This window comes from Pseudophryne corroboree, chromosome 6 (genome assembly GCF_028390025.1).
Source record: "Pseudophryne corroboree isolate aPseCor3 chromosome 6, aPseCor3.hap2, whole genome shotgun sequence".
NCBI classification, from domain to species: Eukaryota; Metazoa; Chordata; class Amphibia; order Anura; family Myobatrachidae; genus Pseudophryne; species Pseudophryne corroboree.
Window position 1 is genome coordinate 376,647,551 of NC_086449.1, and position 15,583 is coordinate 376,663,133.

The 15,583-nt window shown below is 46.2% G+C and overlaps 1 protein-coding gene across 2 annotated transcripts in view; it reads right to left on the bottom strand.

Moving 5' to 3' along the window:
* Window positions 1-15,583, bottom strand: part of LOC134932375 (uncharacterized) — a 287,377-nt gene that overhangs the window by 106,589 nt on the left and 165,205 nt on the right. For both annotated transcript variants that reach the window (XM_063926742.1, XM_063926741.1), the window contains one exon: window positions 15,149-15,290. In XM_063926742.1, coding sequence (XP_063782812.1) covers window positions 15,149-15,290 — 142 coding nt within the window. The remainder of the gene's footprint in view (window positions 1-15,148; window positions 15,291-15,583) is intronic.

Below are 15,583 nucleotides of genomic sequence, written 5' to 3' on the forward strand. Positions count from 1 at the left end.
ATATTGAACTTGAATACCCTTAGGTATGGATTCAGAGATCTGAGGTTCAAGATTGGCCAGGCCGAACAGTCCGGCTTCGGTACCATGAACAGGCTGGAATAAAAGCCCAAGTTTTTGAGTACAGGGGGAGCTGGAACAATGACCTGCATTTGATGGCCTCTAGCAAGGTAACCATGGACACAGGTGAAGCTGGCAAGCCGACCCTGAAGAATCTGTGAGGAGAGCTGTTGAAACACCAACCAGTATCCTTGGGAGACCAGGTCTCTCACCCAAGGATCCCAGCAGGATTCCACTTAAACATGGCTGAAATATTTGAGGAGAGCACCCTCTTCAACTTCAACTTGAGGCTGGTGCCGACCGTCACGCGGAGGGCCTGGTGGAGGCAGAGCCTGAACTCTGTTCCAGGGAACCAGCAGTCGCTGGTCTGCGTGTTTTACCTCTGTTTCCCCGAGCAGCGTTGGAAGCACTTCTGGTTCTACCCCTAAATCCGGCCACACGAAAGGACTGGAGAGAGGGGCCGGGATAGGCACGTCTGGCCGGAGGAGTTGCTGGCGGAAGAAAATTGGACTTACCGGCAGTAGCCTGCAAAATCCACTTGTTCAGTTCTTCACCAAACTAAGCCTCCCCCATGCAGGAAAGGTTTACAAAATCCTTTGTGGAATCGGTGTCCGCCATCCACTGTTGCAGCCACAGAGCCCTGCGCACCAACACAGCCATAGCAGTAGAGCGTGAGTGGATAATGCCAAACTCCGTAATTGCCTCACTCATAAAGTTAGCCGAATCCTGAATATGTTGCAGGAGTGTTATTAGCTCATCCTGAGCAATGTATCAAAACCCTCTATTATGTTACCAGACCATTTAATAATGTCCCTCGTGATCTAACCACAAGCAATGGTGGGTCTCTGTACGACACCCACTGCAGTGTAAATGGATTTGAACGTAGTCTCAATCTTACGATCAGCAGGGTCTTTTAAAGAGATAGCACCAGGTACAGGCAGCACAATCTTACATGACAGCTTGGACATGAAAGTATCCACAGGTAGAGGATTTTCTCACACCTTCCTATCCTCAGTGGGGAAAAGGAAGGAGTTTAGCAACCACTTAGGGGTTTGAAATTTCTAGTCAGGTTTAACCCACGCCTTTTAATATGTGTGTTAATTCCTCAGAGACAGGAAAGGTGGCAGTAGACTTGTTTTATATTAAAAAAACGACTCCTCCTCAGGTTCTGTCTCTTTATCAGGGATATTCACGACCTCCCTATAGAATATATATGGGTTTCCACACTCTGAGACAGTACGGTCGCCTTCATCCGCCTCAATTTCCCTCCCTCCAAATCTGGCATTTCATTATCAGAGTCAGATTGGAGCACATGGTAATGGGTGTTTCTTAGAAACCAGCAGAGGGGGCTGAGAGACAGGTCTGAGATCAGAATTAGGAGTTAGAAAATCATCCATACATTTCCTAAACCAGGCATGTCCAAACTGCGGCCCTCCAGCTGTTGTGAAACTACATATCCCAGCATGCCTTGACACAGTTTTGCTGTCAGAGAATGCTAAAGCTGTGTCAGGGCATGCTGGGATGTGTAGTTTCTCAACAGCTGGAGGGCCGCAGTTTGGACATGCCTGTCCTAAACACTTGTCTTTCCTGCCTGGCAGTATTAAGAGGATATGGTAGACAACATCCCTTTTATTGAATCCAACCACTCGGGTCCCAGTGACCCCCTGGAGAGTGAGAAACTTTGTGCTGTAGGACTGACATGTCCAGACATGTTTATACAGCAGAACACACACAGGAGCAGTGAATAACACAGAGACCCAGTGTAAGCCTGGATGGAGTGGGACAGAGACGGAGAGAACCAGCACACCATTGCCTCTATCAGCTAAAGAAGTGCTTTGCTGGGCTGAAAACTAGAGCCTTAAGGTAACAAGTTTTTCATGTATATATGTACAATATATTGCTCCCCCCCTTTCTACAAAACCCCCCTGGTATCATAAGATGTTTTTGAGGGTACTCAGAGGAGCAGCGCTTCCCTGCATGCAGCCTGTAGTGCGATGCAGCAGGAAATGGCATCTGAGCTGCTGGTCCCGCTCTCTAGGAAGCCCTGCCCCCTTAATGGCGCACGGTCCTTTCAAGTTTTTTATACTCTCAAACACTCCATTATTACAGAAAATGGAGTTAAAACCCCTTTACTGCGTCAGCTCCAGTGTGGGGATCTGCAGCGGGCACCGCAGCCCCAAGTGCTGCCATTATAACCGGGGACCTGCTAACCGGGACCCCGGTTTCTGTACTCAACACTCCAGCGTCTTCAGCTCTGTTAGGGGTGGTGGCATGCTGTTGGGCTGCGTGCACACCCTGGGGGTAATGCGAAACACGACCTCAGGAGCTAAGACCTGTCAGTGGGGATACAGATCATTAACCCTCCAAGAGGTTGGTCTGGCCCCCCCCCCCCTAAGTTCCACGACACGCAGGCAGACTCGGGACAGCCAGTGCTGCCTGAAAATAAACCAAAATAAAAAAGTTTTGAAGAAAACTCTCTGGAGCTCCAGAGAATGCACCCAGCTCCTTAGGCACATTTTTCTAAACTAAGTCTGCAGGAGGGGCATAGAGGTGAGGAGTCATCACACTGAAGAATTTTTGAAGTGCCAGGCTCCAATGGACCCCACCTATACCCCCACGGTAACTCTTACCATCCCAGTATCCCCTAGGACGTGAGAGAAATAGTAGTTAGGAGCGGATTGATTTGTACTCTCTCAGTTCAGGAGAGAGAAGTGTTATCACTTATAACCCTTTCACACCAAACAAATAGAAAATCCAGGTTATGGCCAGGGCAAGCTGGCGTGACCTGGGTCCAGGCTTGGTGAGAAAGTGTCGACATAGCAGGTTTATACTAGAGACTGACCGGGGTTGCCTGCGGTGTGATGGGCATGACCTAGGTCATTCCTAAAAGGCTGCCGATTAGTGGGCTCAGGAGTGCTAGGAGTAGACGTCATCTCCACATGTCCTGTGTGGACAGCGATGACTCAGGAATAACCCAAGTCCACCCAGCGGACTGAAGGCCCTGGCTTCAACCCATGTTCAGTATCATGGGTCAGAGCCGAGACTTCAATGTGAAAGGGGTAAGAGTGTGTGGAGTTTAACTCTGTAGGGGACAGGGAACCAGTGAACGAGGTAGCAAGTGAAGAAAGTGAGGTGAGAAGTGGAGTTGAAGACAGACTAAAGAGGGGCAAGGTGGAAGTTTGGATATAGCAGTTGAGGCAAGAGAAGTGTTAACATAATGCACTAAACAAAATCAGAAATCAGTCACTTGGAATACTCAAATCTAGACTTATTGCAGCGGCCAATAAAAAGGATAGCATGCTTACTTAACAGGTAAGAATAATAAATATTGGATGTGCATATACAAATAAAAAAATTAAAATAAAATAAAAATCTCTCAAGGGGGCAGATGTATTAACCTGGAGAAGGCATAAGGAAGTGATAAACCAGTGATATGTGCAAGGTGATAAACACACCAGCCAATCAGCTCCAATATGTAAATTAACAGTTAGGAGCCGATTGGCTTGTGGGTTTATCACCTTGCATATATCACTGGTTTATCACTTCCTTATGCCTTCTCCAGGTTAATACATCTGCCCCAAGGTTCTTTACATGAAATTTATTGACATAGGACATCTATAACTGTACTAAAAAGAAAAAAAAAAAACACCCACACAAGTGAGCACATCCAATTTATACATAGAATAAATTCTAATAGGGACATGTTCAGCTCTTAATGGTGATAGATTCCACAGAGATGCTCCACATACTTGGTAGTTTATATTAAATCAGTGTATGTGTATATGTATAGAGTAGTAGTACCATCTATGGAACCAAAGATGTATAATTCCTATATATGTTTAAACTAGGAAGCTGTATATTCGGGATGCATTAGTCATCCTGGTGGTGGGGATGCCGGCAGTCATGTGACAGACACCGGAATCCTGACATCACTCAGTATACCGGTGCTGGAGCATCAACAGCCAACATCCCGAAGGTAAGTATCGGGGGTACAGGTTAGGGCTAGGCACAGGGGGTTAAAATACTTACCCTTTCCGTTGTTGGGATATTGTGTTGGGATGCCGCTGTTGGTCATGTGATCACTGGCATCCAGATCGGCGGTATTACATACTGAACCCGTAATACTGCGTGTGTCTGGCACATATATTTTACATACAGAGTGAGGCAAAAAAAAAAAATCCCCAAATTTAAAGGTCAACAAAAAAATAAAAAAAAGCAGGGAAATGTTGCTATTCAACATTTTTGCAAATCTAAAAAAAAAAAAAGTGCATGGAATACAGTTTATTTCCAATTGGTTTTGAATAGGATATCGTCCAGATGGTGGCCTTCATTCATGATTTGTAGTCTATTACTAAAGTCCCATATCATTTAGCACACAGGTTCTCAAACTGGGTCCTCAGGACCCCACACACTGCATGTTTTGCAGGTCTCCTCACAGAATCACAAGTGGACCTTTTAAAATGTGTCAGTGAGTAATTAATACACCTGTACACTTGCTGGGTTACCGTCAAAACATGCACTGTGTGGGGTCCTGAGGACCGAGTTTGAGAACCACTGATTTAGCGGGTCACTTCCAGTGTTATCGCTGAATGTCTTGACGAAGCTCACTTTAATTTGTCGGACTACATTAACAAGCAGAATGTGTGTTACTGGCAGAAAACAATCCTCATCAGCTTCATGAAAGGCCTCTACACAGCCAACTGGGCGATTTAGAAGTGGAGATCTACAAACATCGACCAAGAACCATTAATGACCTATAGGCTGCTATATGCCAAGATATGACGATATATTCAAAGCTAACTGAAAATAAACTATATTTCCTGCACTTTCAGATTATGCACTAAAGTTCTGAATTGCATTTCCCATGCCTTTTTTGTCAACCGTAAAAATCTGGGAGTTTTTTTAGCCTCACCCTGTATTTTCCTCTTCCATGCAAATCTGGGACTTGCAAAGAGCATGAAATCTTATAAATAAATTATATATTTTTCTTGGTGTATGCCTGAAGTCTGCTGATATGGTACCACATTTGCCTTGACAAAGATTCTCAAATGGAATCAAAACGTTGGCTATGATTTGATTCTCTTATCCAGTATGCAACTACGAATAAAAAATAAAATACGTTTGAAATTATAAAAGTGGAGAGTGTCTGTTCCCTACTTTATAGATAAGAGTGTTGCAAACCAGGTTGTTTTTCAAGCAGTAATTCTACAACCTGCAGATCCTTATTAATTGGTCATTCATTACCACACCCACATTCTGGGAAGAGTATAAAAAAATAAGATTTTACTCACCGGTAAATCTATTTCTCGTAGTCCGTAGTGGATGCTGGGAACTCCGAAAGGACCATGGGGAATAGCGGGCTCCGAAGGAGGCTGGGCACTCTAGAAAGATTTATGACTACCTGGTGTGCACTGGCTCCTCCCACTATGACCCTCCTCCAAGCCTCAGTTAGGACACTGTGCCCGGACAAGCTGACATAATAAGGAAGGATTTTGAATCCCGGGTAAGACTCATACCAGCCACACCAATCACACCGTACAACTCGTGATATTATATCCAGTTTGACAGTATGAAAACAACTGAGCCTCTCAACAGATGGCTCAACAATAACCCTTTAGTTAGCAATAACTATTTACAAGTATTGCAGACAATCCGCGCTTGGGATGGGCGCCCAGCATCCACTACGGACTACGAGAAATAGATTTACCGGTGAGTAAAATCTTATTTTCTCTGACGTCCTAGTGGATGCTGGGAACTCCGAAAGGACCATGGGGATTATACCAAAGCTCCCAAACGGGCGGGAGAGTGCGGATGACTCTGCAGCACCGAATGAGAGAACTCAAGGTCCTCCTCAGCCAGGGTATCAAATTTGTAGAATTTTGCAAATGTGTTTGCCCCTGACCAAGTAACAGCTCGGCAAAGTTGTAAAGCAGAGACCCCTCGGGCAGCCGCCCAAGATGAGCCCACCTTCCCTGTGGAATGGGCTTTTACTGATTTAGGATGCGGCAGTCCAGCCGCAGAATGCGCCTGCTGAATCGTGTCACAGATCCAGCGAGCGATAGTCTGCTTAGAAGCAGGAGCACCCAGCCTGTTGGGTGCATACAGGATAAATAGCGAGTCAATTTTCCTGACTCTAGCCGTCCTGGAAACATAATTTTTCAAGGCCCTGACTACGTCCAGTCACTTGGAATCCTCCAAGTCCCTAGTAGCCGCAGGCACCACAATAGGTTGGTTCAAGTGAAGAGCTGATACCACCTTAGGGAGAAACTGGGGACGAGTCCTCAATTCTGCCCTATCCATATGGAAAATCAGATAAGGACTTTTATATGACAAAGCCGCCAATTCTGATACACGCCTGACCGAAACCAAGGCCAATAACCTGACCACTTTCAACGTGAGATATTTTAGATCCACGGTTTTTAGTGGTTCAAACCAATGTGATTTTAAGAAACTCAACACCACGTTGAGATCCCAAGGTGCCACTGGAGGCACAACCGGGGGCTGAATATGCAGCACTCCTTTTACAATGTCTGAACTTCGGGTACTGAAGCTAATTCTTTCTGGAAGAAAATCGACAGAGCCGAGATCTGTATCTTAATGGAGCCTAATTTTAGGCCCATAGACACTCCTGCTTGTAGGGAATGCAGAAATCGACCTAGTTGAAATTCCTCTGTTGGGGCTTTTTTGGCCTCACACCAAGCAACATATTTCCGCCATATGCGGTGATAATGTTTTGCAGTTACATCTTTCCTGGCTTGAATCAGCGTAGGAATGACTTCCTCCGGAATGCCCTTTTCCTTTAGGATCCGGCGTTCAACCGCCATGCCATCAAAACGTAGCCGCGGTAAGTCTTGGAACAGACAGGGCCCCTGCTGCAGCAGGTCCTGTCTGAGCGGCAGAGGCCATGGGTCCTCTGATATAATTTCTTGAAGTTTTGGGTACCAGGCTCTTCTTGGCCCATCCGGAACCACGAGTATCGGTCTTACTCCTCGCCTTCTTATTATTCTCAGTACCTTTGGTATGAGAGGCAGAGGGGGGAACACATAAACCGACTGGTACACCCACGGTGTTACCAGAGCGTCCACAGCTATCGCCTGAAGGTCCCTTGACCTGGCGCAATATCTTTTATAGCTTTTTGTTGAGGCGGGACGCCTTCATGTCCACCTGTGGCCTTTCCCAATGGTGTACAATCCTTTGGAAGACTTCTGGATGAAGTCCCCACTCTCTCGGGTGGAAGTCGTGTCTGCTGAGAAGATCTGCTTCCCAGTTGTCCACTCCTGGAATGAACACTGCTGACAGTGCTAACACATGAATTTCCGCCCATCGGAGAATCCTTGTGGCTTCTGCCATCGCCATCCTGCTTCTTGTGCCGCCCTGTTGGTTTACATGGGCGACTGCCGTGATGTTGTCTGATTGGATCAGGACCGGCTGGTTTTGAAGCAGAGGCCTTGCCTGACTCAGGGCATTGTAAATGGCCCTCAGTTCCAGAATATTTATGTGTAGGGAATTCACCTGACTTGACCAAAGTCCCTGGAAGTTTCTTCCCTGTGTGACTGCCCCCCAGCCTCAAAGGCTGGCATCCATGGTCACTAGGACCTAGTCCTGTATGTCGAACCTGCGGCCCTCTTGAAGATGGGCACTCTGCAGCCACTACAGTACAGATACCCTGGTCCTTGGAGACAGGGTTATCAGCCGATGCATCTGAAGATGCGACCCGGACCACTTGTCTAACAGGTCCCCCTGAAAAGTTCTTGCATGGAACCTGCCGAATGGGATTGCTTCGTAGGAAACTATCATTTTCCCAGGACTCGCGTGCAATGATGCACCGATAACTGTTTTGGCTTCAGGAGGTCTCTGACTAGAGATGACAGCTCCTTGGCTTTCTCCTCCGGGAGAAACACTTATTTCTGGTCTGTGTCCAGAACCATCCCCAGGAACAGTAGACGTGTCGTAGGAACCAGCTGTGACTTTGGACTGTTTAGAATCCAACCGTGCTGTTGTAGCACTTTCCAAAATAGTGCTACCCCGACTAGCAACTGCTCCTTGCACCTCGCCCTTATAAGGAGATTGTCCAAGTACGGGATAATTAAAAACTCCCCTTTTTCGAAGGAGTATCATCATTCCGGCCATTACCTTGGTAACACCCTCGGTGCCATGTACAGTCCAAACGGCAGAGTCTGGACTTGGTAATGGTAATCCTGTACCACAAATCTGAGGTACTCCTGGCGAGGATAGTAAATGGGGACATGCAGGTAAGCATCCTTGATGTCCCGGGATACCATGTAATCCCCCTCGTCCAGGCTTGCAATAACCGCCCTGAGCGATTCCATCTTGAACTTGAATTTTTTTTTTTTATGTATGTGTTCAAGGATTTTAAATATAAAAAAGGGTCACACCGAACCATGCGGTTTCGGTACCCCAAACCGTGTGGAATAGTAACCCCGTCCTTGTTGAAGTAGGGGCACCTTAAGTATTACCTGCTGGGAATACAGCTTATTAATTGCCTCTAGCACAGCCTCCCTGCCTGAGGGAGTTGTCAGCAAGGCATATTTGAGGAAACGGCGGGGGGAAGACATCTCGAATTCTAGCTTGTACCCCTGAAATACTACTTGAATGAAACAGGGATCCACCTGTGAGCGAGCCCACTGATCGCTGAAATTTTTGAGACGGCCCCCCACCGTACCTGGCTATACCTGTGGAGCCCCCGCGTCATGCTGTGGACTCAGAGGAAGCGAGAGAAGAATTATGATTCTGGGAACAGGCTGACTGGTGCAGCTTTTTCCCTCTTCCCTTGTCTCTATACAGAAAGGAAGCGCCTTTGACCCGCTTGCTTTTCTGAAGCCGAAAGGACTGTACCTGATAATACAGTGCTTTCTTAGTCTGTGAGGAAAACTGAGGTAAAAATATTTCTTCCCAGCTGTTGCTGCGGATACGAGGTCCCAGAGACCATCCCCAAATAATTCCTCACCCTTATAAGGCAGAATCTCTATGCGCCTTTTAAAGTCAGCATCACCTGCCCAGTGACAGGTCTCTAATACCCTCCTGACAGAATGGACATTACATTCATTTTGGATGCCAGCCGGCAAAATATCCCTCTGTGTATCCCTCATACATAAGACGACGTCTTTAATATGTTGTCATGTTAGCAAACTAGTATGTTTGACAGGGTCACCGACCACGCTGCAGCAGCACGCTCTGCAGGTTTCAGTCTAGTACCTGAGTGTGTAAATACAGACTTCAGGATAGCCTCCTGTTTTTTATCAACAGGTACCTTCAAAGTGGCCGTTCCTAAAACGGCAGTGCCACCTATTTTGACAACCGTGTGAGCGCCTTATCCACCCTAGGGGAGATCTCCCAGCGTAACTTATCCTCTGGCGGGAAAAGGTACGCCATCAGTAACTTTTTAGAAATTACCAGTTTCTTATCAGCGGGAACCCACGCTTTTCACACACTTCATTCATTCATTCAACTGATGGGGGAACAAAACACTGCCTGCTTTTTCTCCCCAAACATAAAAACCCATTTTTAGAGGTTAATGTCAGAAATGTGTAACATTTTTTATTGCCGGGATCAAGTCACGGATGTTCCTAGTGGATTGTGTATATGTCTCAACCTTGTCGACACTGGAGGCAGACTCCGTGTCGACATCTATGTCTGCCATCTGAATGAGCGGGCGTTTTTGAGCCCCTGATGGCCTTTGAGACGCCTGGGCAGGCGCGGGCTGAGAAGCCGGCTGTCCCACAGCTGTTACGTCATCCACCCTTTTATGTAAGGAGTTGACACTGTCGGTTAATACCTTTCACCTAACCATCCACTCTGATGTCGGCCCCACAGGGGGCGACATCACATTTATCGGCATCTGCTCAGTCACTATATAAGCCTCCTCCTCAAACATGTCGAAACAGCCGTACCGACACACCGCACACACACAGGGAATGCTCTGACTGAGGACAGGACCCCATAAAGCCCTTTGGGGAGACAGAGAGAGAGTATGCCAGCACACACCAGAGCGCTATATAATGTGGGGATTAACACTATAACTGAGTGAATTTTCCCCCATAGCTGCTTGTATATACAATATTGCGCCTAAATTTAGTGCCCCCCCCTCTCTTTTTAACCCTTTGAGCCTGAAAACTACAGGGGAGAGCCTGGGGAGCTTTCTTCCAGCTGCACTGTGAAGAGAAAATGGCGCCAGTGTGTCTGAGGGAGATAGCTCCGCCCCTTTTCCGCGGCCTATTCTCTCGCTTTTTTCTGGATTCTGGCAGGGGTATTTACCACATATATAGCCTCTGGGGCTATATATTGTGGTATTTTTGCCAGCCAAGGTGTTTTTATTGCTGCTCAGGGCGCCCCCCCCCAAGCGCCCTGCACCCTCAGTGACCGGAGTGTGAAGTGTGTATGAGGAGCAATGGCGCACAGCTGCAGTGCTGTGCGCTACCTTGGTGAAGACTGATGTCTTCTGCCGCCGCTTTTCCGGACCTCTTCTTGCTTCTGGCTCTGTAAGGGGGACGGCGGCGCGGCTCCGGGACCGAACACCAAGGACTGGGCCTGCGGTCGATCCCTCTGGAGCTAATGGTGTCCAGTAGCCTAAGAAGCCCAATCCGGCTGCAAGCAGGCGAGTTCGCTTCTTCTCCCCTTAGTCCCTCGCTGCAGTGAGCCTGTTGCCAGCAGGTCTCACTGAAAATAAAAAACCTAAATCTATACTTTATTTCTAAGGGCTCAGGAGAGCCCCTAGTGTGCATCCAACCTCGGCCGGGCACAAGATCTAACTGAGGCTTGGAGGAGGGTCATAGTGGGAGGAGCCAGTGCACACCAGGTAGTCATAAATCTTTCTAGAGTGCCCAGCCTCCTTCGGAGCCCGCTATTCCCCATGGTCCTTTCGGAGTTCCCAGCATCCACTAGGACGTCAGAGAAAAATCAAGTATCACTTACACTGCAATCTAGATTATGTGATTTACTTGTTACCATGCCCCTGTGGGCTTTATTATGTTGGCTCAAGATGCTTCAGAGTCAGCATGGCGAATCACCGCACGACCATAAGAGCAGCTCTACAAACGGGTGTCACGGATAAACCTGCGGCTTGACACTACCTTCAAAGTGGACACCAGGTCTCATCGATTTGGTCCCCTCCAGCTGGTATTGCGGGAACCCATTACTAGCTTTGAAGAAACGCAAAAGCTTTTGGATTTCTCATTTAAATACTGTGTCACCAAAGGGACTAAATGAGTACAAAACAAAGAATCTTTCTTTGAGACCGTTTTTTCTGTCTTTTCGGTTTTCTGCCGCTGATCATTTTGTTCACTATAAACTCATGGTTTTGTACCTAAGATTACATAATACGTATTGGTATTGATAATTTTCGGTATAATGGATTTGTGTATTTTGTATCATTTTTATATATGTTGATCTGATTTAATGGATTATTCAGTGGTTACTAATTTTCTATATTGAGATAACCTAAGTCCTGATGTTATAAATGTACAGATGTAGATACATCTGCTATTTTATATGCTATCTTATTATATTTGACGTTTGGGGTGTTCTTCAGTTTGCCAGCGGCCGGGCTCCCGATGACCAGTATACCGGCGCCGGAATTCCGACCGCCAGCATACCAACAGCTTTTCTCCCTCTTGGGGGTCCACGACCCCCCTGGAGGGAGAACAGAAAGCGTGGCGCGCGTAGCGCGCCACCAAACCCGCAAGAGGCTCATTTGTGCTTGCCCAGCTGCCGGTATGCCAGCAGTCGGGATTCCGGCGCCAGTTTGCTGGCCGCCAGGAGCCCGACCGCCGACATAACATACTACACCCGACGTTTGAGATCTATAATTTATACTAGATTGTCTGTATTCTATTGTACAGTGCATCCGGAAAGTATTCACAGCACTTTACTTTTTCCACATTTTGTTATGTTACAGCCTTATTCCAAAATGGAATAAATTAATTTTTCCCCTCAAAATTCAACACACCATACCCCATAATGACAACGTGAAAAAGTATTTTGAGAGTTTTGCAAATTTATTAAAAATAAAAAAACTAAGAAATCACATGTACATAAGTATTCAGAGCCTTTGCTCAATACTTTGTTGATGCACCTTTGGCAGCAGTTACAGCCTCAAGTCTTTTTGAATATGACACAACAAGCTTGGTACACCTATCTTTGGGCAGTTTCACCCATTCCTCTTTGCAGCATCTCTCAAGCTCAATTAGGTTGGATGGGAAGCGTCAGTGCACAGCCATTTTCAGATCTCTCCAGCTATGTTCAATTGGATTCAAGTCTGGGCTCTGGCTGGGCCACTCAAGGACATTCACAGAGTTGTCCTGAAGCCACTCATATGATATCGTGGCTGTGTGCTTAGGGTCGTTGTCCTGCTGAAAGATGAACAGTCGCCCCAGTCTGAGGTCAAGAGCGCTCTGGAGCAGGTTTTCTTCCAGGATGTCTCTGTACATTGCTGCATTCATCTTTCCCTCTATTCTGACTAGTCTCCTAGTTCCTGTTGCTGAAAAACACCACAACCATGCTTCACTGTAGGCATGGTATTGGCCTGGTGATGAGCGGTGCCTGGTTTCCTCCAAACATAACGCCTGCCATTCACGCCAGAGTACAATCTTTGTTTCATCAGACCAGAGAATTTTGTCTCTCATGGTCTGAGTGTTCTTCAGGTGCATTTTGGCAAACTCCAGGTGGGCTGCCATGTGCTTTTTACTAAGAAGTGGCTTCCGTCTGGCACTCTACCATACAGGCCTGATTGGTGGATGGATGCAGAGATGGTTGTTCTTCTGGAAGGTTCTCCTCTCTCCACAGAGGAATGCTGTAACTCTGACAGAGTGACCATCTGGGTCTTGACCCCTGGTCACCTCCCTGACTAGGGCCCTACTCCCCTGATCGCTCAGTTTAGGCGGTCGACCAGCTCTAGGAAGAGTCCTGGTGGTTCCGAACTTCTTCCATTTACGGATGAAGGAGGCCACTGTGGTCTACAGACAATTCCTTTGACTTCACCCTTGGTTTGTGCTCAAACATGCACTGTCAAGTGTGGGACCTTATATAGACAAGTGTGTGCCTTTCCAAATCATGTCCAATCAACTGAATTTACCACAGGTGGACTCCAATTAAGCTGTAGGAACATCTCAAGGATGATCAGTGGAAACAGGATGCACCTGAGCTCAATTTTGAGCTTCATGGCAAAAGCTGTGAATACCTATGTACATGTGATTTCTTAGTTTTTATTTTTAATAAATTTGCAAAAAAACAAAAAAAATATATCTTTTTTCACATTGTCATTATGGGGTATTGTGTGTAGAATTGAGGGAAAAAATTAATTTATTCCATTCTGGAAAAAGGCTGTAACATAACAAAAATGTGGAAAAAGTGAAGCGCTGCAAATACTTTCCGGATGCACTGTACCTGTACCTCGTTTATCTCTCCCAGGTCCCATGCACACATATTGGTATCGAGCCCCCCCCCCCCCCCCCTTCTCTATTGTTGGGGTTCTTGTAATACTCTTCTGGAATATATGTGACTATTTGTGAAGTAGGCATCATTTGTTTGGGTGTGGTTCATTAGGTCGACATGTGCTAAGTCGACATGGGAAAAAGTTGACATGAGTAACTTTTTACGGGGGAAACCCAATTAGTGCACCGTGACCCCTCGCATGGCTCGCTGCGCTCGGCACTGGTTACCATTCCAAATTGTAGTCCACTTGGATCATTAAGTATGAAAAAGGTAAAATATTTTTTTTTAAACTCATGTCGACCTAGTACATGTCGACCTAATGGCCACGTCGACAATGCATGTCGACCTAACTCATGTTGACCTAATGACCGCCATTCCATTTTCTTTGCTATAGTAGCACCAGTGGCATCTAGTTGGTTCATCATTACCTGTTAATATTTTATTCATTTTAATATGGTTTCACTTGGACATACATATGTTAATAGCGGGAGGTAGCTCCGTTTTTTTGTTTACTATACTGTTGCCAGGCAACATTCTGTTTATACTGGTGTGCCCCCTTCGTTCCAGGCAGCTTGCTCTTGGAACGCAGATCACGCTGTATTGTAGTCAGGTGCCTTGTGAACAGCGGCACCTGGAAGGTTTGCCGCTTCTGGCGAGTGGAACGCACGCTGCTCCTGGTATCTGAGGCATGCGGTGGTTCCACACATGGCTTTAGTTTGACTTCTCTATTTTCTGATACAGACATAGGTTGTTGACCTTTATGTAGATTCTGGTGTGGCAGACTTAATTTGGGGCACTTGGCTGTTGAATTGGCAGGGTAACCCATGGTTCCATGTACTTACGGTTTCTACATATATAAGGCATAGGCCAGGTGATCAGACCAGCGTGGCTCCTGCAGGATTCACTGGGTGGTGTGCTTCACTTCTGTGAGTAATATTGTTCTACTATCCCTGGTACCTCCAATACTACTGGAAGCTACAAATATATATTTGTGGACCCACTTTCAATGGTGGGTATCCACTGGGAGCACCCCTCTGTTGTAATTTAATTGATGTGAGTGCAGGACACCCATAAATATACAAGATATAGATATAGTCCTGACTGGAAAAAAAAATATGAATTAAGATAAGAATGTTGACCAGCATTTTGTACATCACGCTGATGTTCTGAGCCAGTGTGCTGGAGAAATGAAGTCCTAGGAGTGGCGCAGGGATAACGTTTGCTATATCTATTTCTCTCTACTTATTTTTTTTTAAATGATTAAAATAAGTTTAAACACAAACCCACTTAACAAAACACTTTATAGCAAAGCGATATGTATATCTGTCAGTGTACCTAAAAATGTTTCAAATAAGAACTTACCATGCTTCCAATCACTGCGTAAATATTTACACCATAATGGGGGAAATGTAATTAGAGACAGAGTTAACAGAGGTCCAGGATTTCAGCAGAGATTGACACTTTAAAAATATGTGCAATCATTTACAAGGCAAAGCCAACCTGGTTTTGCCTTCTAAATGATTGCCGCTTTAAAATCCCGGACCATATTACATTTCCCCCAATAAGTAAGGTTTTCCATCCCTCCCCAACAAAGGCAGTATTGATGCCTGGGGATCTCTCCTGTTGGAATAGACTCACTTACCTTGCAATTGCCATTCCAATGTAGTAGGACAGCGGCATTATGGAGAGCAAAGAGAGGGTAAATTTCACAGGGGAGCTTGTATAATTGTTGTGGCTGTCTATATAGCCAAGAACTAGTGACACAATCACCAATATGATCAGATCTGCAAGAGACAGTTAGGGAAGTTTCCTTCAGTCTGCTGGAATCAAATACAGTAACATTAGGGTAAATGTATTATAGTGGTACGATATAACACTTTCTGCTTCGCCTCATTAACGAGGTGAAGCAGGAAAGGACAACGACAAGATGTATTAACTTCTTGTCTGTGGAAGTCGCTCCACCCTCCATCGATGTCCCCTGAGCACACCTCCCCGTCCCCATCGCTGACCGTTCAGACAGCTGCAGGTGGCGATACCCATTCACCACAGCAGGGTCAGAGCTGTCCCTGGCTGTGGC